Source organism: Cetorhinus maximus, chromosome 8 (assembly GCF_964194155.1).
Source record: "Cetorhinus maximus chromosome 8, sCetMax3.hap1.1, whole genome shotgun sequence".
In the NCBI taxonomy this organism is placed as follows: domain Eukaryota; kingdom Metazoa; phylum Chordata; class Chondrichthyes; order Lamniformes; family Cetorhinidae; genus Cetorhinus; species Cetorhinus maximus.
This window is the reverse complement of record NC_135886.1, coordinates 19287694-19297791: the sequence shown is the minus strand read 5'-3', so window position 1 is coordinate 19297791 and position 10098 is coordinate 19287694. Positions and strand designations below refer to the sequence as shown.

The following is a 10098-nucleotide window of genomic DNA, read 5'->3' as shown; positions in this document are numbered from 1 at the left end:
CCCCCCCTTCCCCTCCGCCTCCAAACCCCCCCTTCCCCTCCAAACCCCACCCCCCCCTTCCCCTCTGCCTCCAAACCCCCCCTTCCCCTCCAAACCCCCCCCTTCCCCTCCGCCTCCAAACCCCCCCTTCCCCTCCAAACCCCCCCCCCCTTCCCCTCCGCCTCCAAACCCCCCCTTCCCCTCCGCCTCCAAACCCCCCCTTCCCCTCCAAACCCCACCCCCCCTTCCCCTCTGCCTCCAAACCCCCCCCTTTCCCTCCAAACCCCACCCCCCTTCCCCTCCGCATCCAAACCCCCCCCTTCCCCTCCAAACCCCACCCCCCTTCCCCTCCGCCTCCAACCCCCCCCTTCCCCTCCAAACCCCCCCTTCCCCTCCAAACCCCACCCCCCCTTCCCCTCCGCCTCCAAACCCCACCCCCCCTTCCCCTCCCCCCTCCAAACCCCCCCTCCCCCCTCCAAACCCCCCCTCCCCCCTTCCCCTCCCCCCTCCAAACCCCCCCTCCCCCCTCCAAACCCCCCTCCCCCTCCAAACCCCCCCTCCCCCCTCCAAACCCCCCCTCCCCCCTCCAACCCCCCCTCCCCCCTCCAAACCCCCCCTCCCCCCTCCAAACCCCCCACCCCCCTCCAAACCCCCCCACCCCCCCTCCCCCCCCCTCCCGCCCCCTCCAAACCCCCCCTCCCCCCTTCCCCTCCCCCTCCAAACCCCCCTCCCCCCTCCAAACCCCCCTCCCCCCTCCAACCCCCCCTCCCCCTCCAAACCCCCCCTCCCCCCTCCCAACCCCCCTCCCCCCTCCAACCCCCCCTCCCCCCTCCCAACCCCCCCTCCCCCCTCCCCCCTCCCAACCCCCCCTCCCCTCCCCCTCCCCCACCCCCCCCTCCCAACCCCCCCCCCTCCCCCCTCCCAACCCCCCCTCCCCCTCCCCCCTCCCAACCCCCCCTCCCCCTCCCCCTCCCAACCCCCCCTCCCCCCTCCCACCCCCCTCCCCCCTCCCACCCCCCTCCCCTCCCCCCTCCCCCTCCCCCCTCCCAACCCCCCCTCCCCCTCCCCCTCCCAACCCCCCTCCCAACCCCCCCTCCCCCTCCCCCCTCCCAACCCCCCCTCCCCCTCCCCCCTCCCAACCCCCCTCCCCCCCCCTCCCCCTCCCAACCCCCCTCCCCCTCCCCCCTCCCAACCCCCCCTCCCCCTCCCCCCTCCCAACCCCCCTCCCCCCTCCCCCTCCCCCCTCCCAACCCCCCCTCCCCCCTCCCCCTCCCCCCTCCCAACCCCCCCTCCCCCTCCCCCCTCCCAACCCCCCCTCCCCCTCCCCCTCCCAACTCCCCCTCCCCCCTCCCAACCCCCCCTCCCCCTCCCCCCTCCCAACCCCCCCTCCCCCCTCCCAACCCCCCCTCCCCCTCCCCCTCCCAACCCCCCCTCCCCCCTCCCCACCCCCCCTCCCCCCTCCCCACCCCCCCTCCCCCCCTCCCCACCCCCCCTCCCCCCCTCCCCACCCCCCCTCCCCCCCTCCCCACCCCCCCTCCCCCTCCCCCCTCCCCACCCCCCCTCCCAACCCCCCCTCCCCCTCCCCCCTCCCAACCCCCCCTCCCCCTCCCCCCTCCCAACCCCCCCTCCCAACCCCCCCTCCCAACCCCCCCTCCCCCCTCCCAACCCCCCCTCCCCCCTCCCAACCCCCCCTCCCCACCCCCCCTCCCCCCTCCCAACCCCCCCTCCCCCCTCCCAACCCCCCCTCCCCACCCCCCCTCCCCCCTCCCAACCCCCCCTCCCCCCTCCCAACCCCCCTCCCCCCTCCCAACCCCCCCCTCCCCACCCCCCCCCCCTCCCCCCTCCCCCCTCCCAACCCCCCTCCCCACCCCCCCCCCTCCCCACCCCCCCCCCCTCCCCACCCCCCCCCCCTCCCCACCCCCCCCCCCCTCCCCCCTCCCAACCCCCCCCTCCCCACCCCCCCCCCTCCCCCCTCCCAACCCCCCCTCCGCCCTCCCAACCCCCCCTACGCCCTCCCAACCCCCCTACGCCCTCCCAACCCCCCCTACGCTCAACAGGGTCCAACCGGCCAACGAAGTGGTCGCCGCGGTAACAATTACCACAACTTTCATTAAATCGCAATTTCCAGAAGATCAGCGGTTCGTGCGGCCGGGAACAGCCGGTGAGAGATCCTCCCCCCATCTCCCGCGTTACCTTTCCGGTAGTGAAGCGCGTCCAGGTGCCTCTCCATACAGGCGGGCGCATTGGGCGGGATCCCCCAGCGATTCTCCATCACCGGCGGCTCGGCTTCTCCGAGCGCCGCGGCGGCTCCGCGTGCTTCCGCTTGACCCCTGACCCCGCGCGCGCGCGCTCGCTCGCTCGCCGCCTCTCGCGAGACCAGGGCCGCCATCACCCGGCCTGCTCTGCGCGCCCGCTTCCCTCCCCGGGCTCGGCGGCCGCCATTTTGGGTGAGAGGTCGGTGGCGGAGAGGGAGGGAGGCAGGAAGTCTGCCCGGGAACCTCTTGCTTGCCCTTGCATCTCCTTACAGGAGCGGGCAATCGTTAACAAGAAGGGCGCGCACAGGACTCGAAATCATGTTGTCCCGCGTCGTTCTGGCTTCGGGTAAGGGTAAAAGTATGTTAGAGATGCTGGTTCGGTTGGACAAGGACATTGGAGAGGGTAGAGAGAGAGAGAGGGAGAGGATCCCGTTCCGAGGGCCTTCGGATACCAGGTCGCCCCTTGGAGCTCATTCTACAGCAACATTGCGATATACTCCCGCTTCCTGACGGAGCTGGTGTAGAGCCCTCAGTACTGGGGCCTGGATGTTCGTGTCCTCTAGGCAAAGTCAGACGCCTTAATGCAGCAGCCAGTTTAAAGGTCACAAGGTGGCCGCCTTCTACACCCAACCAAACTAATCCTCACCAGTTGGGTGAATATTATTGTCTCAAGTAGATATCAAGCTGACCACATTTGCAACACCTCATTGCAGTAGAACTTCATTAGAAGAGTTAACCATCTCATTCTGCGCATAGTCGCTTATGTTTTTTTCCCCTAATTCTTATTCGGTCCCCTTTTAAGGTTATTGTGCATTCTAATCCCACTGGTCTCTGTCGAGGCAATCCCTGTGCTGACAAGTGATACAAAGACGCCTGGAAAGTGCTACATGGATCATATTGGAGCTTGTATGCAGCAACTGGGGCAGCAGTATCTGCAGCAAAGGCTTCAAAACCAGAATAAGGGAGTCACTTTAAATACTGGTCAGATTGTACCCCGTGGATAATGTACGGTAACAAAACAAGATTTCAAGTCCTGGAGTTGGATCCAGATTACAATATGAAGTTAAGGGTTAAAAACCATCTCAATCCCAACCGGAGATACCCAGATCTAAAATCCTGGAATTAGAATAGAAATACGGAAGTAAATCCTGTATCAGACTTAATGTATTTTGCAGAGAATTCCAATTTGCTAAAATGAATAGGAATTTATTGTCAAAGCTTAATTATTTTACTATATTTAGATGTGGTACTCCATAAAACAAAGGTGATGTGATGATATGTTCTAGAAACAAGCATGATGTCCAAGTATCTTATGTGGTACAGCATCACTTGTTTGTTTTCATTGCAAAGAGCCTTATGTCCTTCATACTGCCTTGACCATTGCAGAATATTTGATTGTTACATGTCTTCACACTCACTTTTTATCCTTTGATTATCAACCTGTTGAATTATGTCACAAACATTTCTTCTTTGGCTAACAAGCCCTGGAATAGGACTTGAACTCAGAGCTTCTGGCTCAAACAGGAGTGCTATCTACTTAAAGACTGGAATTAAGATTTTGATGATGACCACAAAACCATTGCTGATTGTTGTAAAAACCATCTGGTTCACTAATGTCCTTTAGGGAAGGAAATCTGCCATCCTTACCTGGCCTGGCTTACATATGACTCCAGATCCACAGCAATGTGGTTGACTCTTAACTGCCCTATTAACAAGGGCAATTACGGGTGGGCAATAAATGCCGGCCTTCCAGCGATGCCTACATCCCATGAACGAATAAAAACTAATAGTTTGGATGACATTTTCAGTAGTCTGTGCCTCTGAATACTAACGTTACCTTTAATCCATTCAATGGTATCTGTATTTTGATACATTTATATCATTTTAAGGTGAAAATAGTGTAGAACAGCCATACAAAATGAGGTCTGGTAGCATTTGGGAGCTATTTTGGATACTTGAAATGGGAGACAGTTGTAGAAAGTTCCCTCCCTCTACAGTGAAAACTCAAAAGAAATTTCAAGTCAAAATTAATTACTTAGTCTCCATTTTAAATGAGGGGTCAAGTAGACCTAAGGTTTGTTTTTGCTATTCTTCCTGTGCAGCACATTTAACCAACAACAAATCCAAATACTAAGGAACTATTTACATTTTTAAAAAATGCTTGCATTAACCAACAACAAATCCAAATACTAAGGAACTATTTACATTTTTAAAAAATGCTTGCATTAAGACTCAGCATCTTATCATCCCTGGGACGTGATATTCAATCCAGCATTGGGGTGAGCATCTGTTGACTGTAAGGGTCCCATGTGAAATGAGTTTAGGTTGGTACCAATTCTAGGAGGAAGATTGCCAAAATTTCATCCGTGGGTATGTTTGAATTAGTAGTCTCGCTGATTCTACAACGATAGTTGGTGTGGAAAATGGAAATGGCAGCTTGAATCTGTGTTCCTCAGACTTTGATAGTACGGGATACTGCTATTGGCTGCATGAAATGGGGTGGTTGCATTTTCTGTGTTGATGTCTATCACACTGAATCATAAAAGATGTATTTTTTTTAAAAAAATGTTTTATTTGATAATGCATTTACTGACTAATTTGTTCAAGTCTTAAGTGTTTATGTATAATCCTTTTTCAGCTTCGACTCTGAAGACATCAGCACCTATCAGCGCCAGGTTAGTAAAAGGAGTTTCTTATATTGAGTAATCATTGATGAGGTTTATCAAAATGACAGTTATGAGACAATGCAATCAATTGGACATGACCAAAATGTTGTAAAACTATAATTGTTTAATTTCTTATTTCAGTGTATCAGTTTTCATCCATCTTATTTTACCTTGAGAATCCATATTCTATCCTAGTTTGGAAAAAAATGATGAAATATTGAGGCTGCTTTTTTTCTGAAGGAATGAGCTTTATATAAATTGGAATTATTATGTGTCACTGCATCCAGGGAGTGCTTTCGAGGAAATAAAAATATAATGATGTTTTATGCTATGATAATTTGCTAATATCAGTCTGAAATCTACAAACTGTGCAGTGTTGTTGATTGATTCTTTTTCCCAGTTTATTGCCAGTATCCAGGACTTTTCATACGAGCCGTCAGTCTCGGAGACCAGTGCCACCCCTTCCCGAGGAAGGAGGCAAAGTACGCCATGGTTTGATTCCAGAAGAATTTTTCCAGTTCTTTTATCCCAAAACTGGGGTAACAGGTCAGTCCATAACTTTGCAAATTCTGTGGATGTGTAGTAAGTTCCTTGAGTGGAGCATAAACATTGGTGTTGACTGGTTGGGTCAAATGGTCTGTTTGTGTGTCCTACATCCTATGTGATCCTCTGTTTTTCAAAATTGCTTTATTTATCCTTTGTGTATTGCATTAAAATACTGCTTCGCATTTGTAAGAACAGTCTTTGTGAATATTTTATTCTTGGATCAGAGCTATAAAGTTAGCAGTCCAACTTAATATTTGGAAAAAATTTCTTACATAAATGAGCAACAGAAGCGCTCTTTCAAATTCATTAATCACCTGCAGGTTGATAGAACTTTATCCAAAGTGTAATTAACATGATAAGCATGATCTGTGAAAGCAATATTTAATGTTGTGGAGTTGAAAGTGTTGAGCTATTAATGCAGGCTAACACTGGATTGTGCTTTGGACTTCATGTTCTCTGTGCAACTTTGTATAGAAACAGAATTCATGTACCATAAGTTCAAAGCAGGAATCTGCTGAACATTTAAATCTAAGATGCCTTCTATAGATAAATTGTATTTGAGTTATTGTAAAAATTTGAATGGCCAGAAGAAATTTTCTAACTTTGGTCCTAAAATCATTGTTAATAGTGACCGATCTTTAAATCTCCTTATTTGGTTTTTCTCCGTAGGCCCTTACATGTTCGGCACTGGGCTGTTGACTTACCTTCTATCAAAGGAAATTTATGTCATTAACCATGAAACAATTTCAGCTATATCAATTGGCATTGTTATCCTCTATGGTGTCAAAAAGTTTGGCAAGGATGTGGCAAAATTTGCTGACAAATTGAATGAGGTAAGTGTATTGAGATTCAATGGCTATGCTTGATACAAAAGCTGGATATCAGAACATAAGAAATCGGAACAGGAATAAACCATTTGGCCTCTTGAGCCTGTTCTGCCATTCAATGCGATCATTACTGATCTACCTCAACTGCACTTTCTCACCAGCTCCCTATATTCCTCGATTCCCTGAGAGAACAAGATCGATCCTGACAAGGTTGAATTCTGTTCAGTCATGATGCTTTAATCTAGCAAAGCACATGAAATGTATTGACAGTTGTGTAAAAAGGAGACTTTTTTTGTTTTCTGGAATTGTATAAATACATTTAGGAAAGTGGTTAAAGGAAAGCTAGTGATATCTCCAGCCATTGGTTAAATGTTACCTTCAAAAAATTTTTTTGAACATATCCCTTTTCTAAAGTTCCTCTAATACTGTGAAAATTCTCACTATACTTAATGCTTTACAAAATACTTAGGATTCAGCTGCATGCTATATAGTCAATTTTGCTTGACATTAACAGACCAAAGTTGAAAAAGCACAAGAAGTGAAAGATGCAGCCATAAACAGTCTGGAGGAAGCTATCAAACAGGAGAACAAAGAACAATGGAGAATAGAAGGGCGTCATCACCTTTTTGATGCAAAACGGGTATGAATATATTTTGTTTCATTGGTCCAATATGGTCCAGTTTTAATTATTGATATTAATTGGCATAATAGCCTTGTCACTTGCCGCAGTTTTGAATTTGGTAAATGAATGATGTCCTATTCGCCAGTGATGTAGCCAATGTTTAGCCCTTCTCCAACATTACTAACACATGCTTTCTGATGGTTTGACAAACACTATGATAAACTTATATTTGTGCAAATTGTTGCATTTGTGTGTAGTATAACAGTGGCTACACTTCTAAAGTGCTATATATGCAAGTTCTTTCTTTAAAAAGAATTGCACAGCCTAAGTTAAGTGGTGGTAACAAATTTCATGTGGTACCTGGGTTATGCTGCAGTTTAGATCAGCTCGAAAATTGCCAGAGTCCTCTATTGTCTATCACTGAACTCGAGAAACTGAGAATAATTTGACAAACGTCCTGCTGTACTAATATAAATTCATGCACCTGTGAAACTCACATGTTTGTCTGGTAGGTGCAGAATGAACCCAGATAAGTGGAACTAAACCTCTAATACAAGCTGGAGGTAAACCATAAATATGAAAAGCTTATATTAGGGAAATGAGTTGCATTTATGAGACTTTGAGTTACAAGGAGGTGATAGCTACTGCAGCTAGCTTGTTGTATTTTTGAAGAAAATCCTAAAAGCTTTTCTTGTTTTTTTGACATAAATGTAGAAAATGGCTGTGTGTTATTTTGTCATAGGTCAGTTAATATCAGGGCCTCCCAAAAACTTTGCAGCAAATCAAACACTGTTTCTGCAGCTGGCACAAGCAACAGAATATAGATTCTGTGGCAAATCTTATTACCATTTTATATGACTGTATTAGAAACAGTGCCAAATGGATTATTTTCTTTATGCCGAGCATTTTAAATTGTTTTGAAAAGTAGCATATTAACCACCCCAAAACTATTCCTGCATTCTAAAACTTCTAAATGACTTTAATTTCTTTTACTGCTTGCCTATTGTCTTGTGCTAATATCAGTTCTGCTCTTTAACCTTCTCATGAGTTCTACTCAAGCAATTTACAGGTTATTCTATTTTTCTTACCTATCCTTTCTTTTCTGCTTCCTTCCCTTTTTGTTCTGTAATGTCTTGCAGTTCTGATGAAAGGGTTTGCACCCAAAATGTTCCCATCTGATGCTGTCAAACCTGCTGAGTGTTCGCAATATTTCTGTTTTGTGTACCAAATAGGGGCAGGGAAAGATTCTACAGTGACCTATGAAAAATGGAGCATTAAATATCATGGCTAATGTGTATATAGAATTATGAATTTCTACCATTGACTACAGCATTGTCACAAATGCGATCAGAAGGAACATAACTGCAAGCATTTGAACAGTTTTTATCTGTTTGCAGAATAATGTTGCAATGATGCTAGAAACCAACTACCGTGAACGACTGTACATGGTGTACAATGCAGTGAAGAAACGCCTGGATTACCAAGTCAGTCTCCAGCATCTACAGCGAAGGCTTGCACAAGAACATATGGTTAACTGGGTGGAGAAGAGTGTAATCCAGAGTATCACGCCACAGCAGGTAGATAGAGAAAAGAGATGAAAGATGTTGGCTTTCATACAGACCGTCATGATAGAGTTGAGCTGAACAGCTGTAGAGCCTGTGGGAGTTGTACATCAATTATAGAGCTACCAAACCTTTGGAATACAAGAAGATGATACATGTATCCAGTTTACAGCAAGCATGTGGATGAGATATGTCATAGTACCCAACACGCTTGAAACAGACAGCTTTTATTTAATGTTCAACAGATGTATCTAAATGATGTTTGCAGTTGATTATCCCTCAGTTGATTGGTGGTCTCATTTGAAGTTTTGCTAATTTTTAATTTTCCAAATTTCAAAAGAAATGTACTGTTTACATTTCCTGAATCTTCCTCCTGATTTTTCTTCCCTGGCCCATCTCTCTTGAAGAGGAGCCTTGTGTTAGGCTATAGCTCTAAAACTCCTTGGTACCTGTACAATATAGGGAATTGAACCATGAGCTTCAGATAAAACATGGGAGTCACCTTTATGTTCTCTTGCAATTCAGATGTCCAGAATGTGTTACTAGATCAGTGGGAGCTCTGGCTTTTTCCTTTTCCTAGACCAGCATCCACCTGGCTGGGACTGACTGACAGGGATCTTCCTGGATCACCATTGTGCCACACATTTTATCTTTGCATTCCTAAGATTCCCAAGTTGGTTTTTACTTTTTCTTTCATATGATGGCTTAAAAGAACACAACTCTGCTAATATTTTGCTTTTTTCTTCGTAGGAGAAAGAGAGCATTGCCAAATGTATCTCCGACCTCAAAATATTGGCCAAGACAGCACAAGCAAAGGTTTAGCCTTGATGCAGAACTACTGACATAAAACTCATCTGGAGATATGTTAATGTAAATGTAGTTTTGAAATGTGTAATCCAGACCTCCAATAAACTGAAGCGTTCTTGTAAACTGGAGAAGAAACATTAAATCCAGTGCTGATAAATCTACAGTTAATATTGCTCCTTTCAGTTATTTTTCATAACTCTGTTTCAAGTGAATTCAAAAATGCTATCTGCAGAATATTTATTATAATTTTGACATGCTAAGATCATTTATTGACAAGTACAATGTCATTCTAAATTACTAGTAGTAGTTAATTTATTTTATTCTTTCATGGGATGTGGGCATCACTGACGAGGCCAACATTTGTTGACCATCCCTAATTGCCCATGAGAAGGTGGTGGTGAGCCACTTTCTTGAACTGCTGCAGTCCATTTGGTGCGCATACTCCCACAGTGCTATTAGGAAGAGAGTTGCAGAATTTTGATCCAACAACAATGATGGAACAGTGATATAGTTCCCAGTCAGGATCGTGCGTGGCTTTGAGGGGAACTTGCAGTCAATGGTGTTCCCATGTTTCTGGTGCTGTCGCAGGAGCCTTGGTAAGTTGCAGCAGTGCATCTTGTATATAGTAATGCTGCCAATGCATCAGTGGTGGAGTGAGTGAATATTTAAGGTAGTAGGGTGCAGATCAAGCAGCCTGCTTTGGCCTGGATGGTTTCAAGCTTCTTGAGTGTTTTTGGAGCCATACCCATCCAGAAAAGTGGAGAGTATTCCATCACACTCCTGACTTATGCCTTGTAGATGATGGGGACAGGCTTCGTGTAGTCAGGAGCTGAG

The 10098-nt window shown here is 47.5% G+C and overlaps 1 protein-coding gene across 1 annotated transcript; it reads left to right on the top strand.

The window, feature by feature from the left end:
* The first annotated feature begins 2347 nt into the window (after positions 1–2347).
* atp5pb (ATP synthase peripheral stalk-membrane subunit b) lies at positions 2348–9432 on the top strand. The gene is made up of 7 exons (XM_078546542.1): positions 2348–2580; positions 4873–4909; positions 5301–5446; positions 6116–6279; positions 6788–6913; positions 8293–8472; positions 9208–9432. The coding sequence occupies exons 1-7, from the start codon at positions 2553–2555 to the stop codon at positions 9277–9279; spliced, it is 753 nt and encodes a 250-aa protein (XP_078402668.1). The 5' UTR covers positions 2348–2552; the 3' UTR covers positions 9280–9432.
* Positions 9433–10098: the final 666 nt, after the last annotated feature.

Bases quoted from the DNA above. Each gene is read 5' to 3' on its own strand.
- atp5pb (XM_078546542.1), top strand. From the start codon at position 2,553: ATGTTGTCCCGCGTCGTTCTGGCTTCGG. The intron at 5,447-6,115 runs GTCAGTCCATAA...TTTTCTCCGTAG, and splicing joins TCCCAAAACTGGGGTAACAG to GCCCTTACATGTTCGGCACT. The intron at 6,280-6,787 runs GTAAGTGTATTG...TGACATTAACAG, and splicing joins TTGCTGACAAATTGAATGAG to ACCAAAGTTGAAAAAGCACA.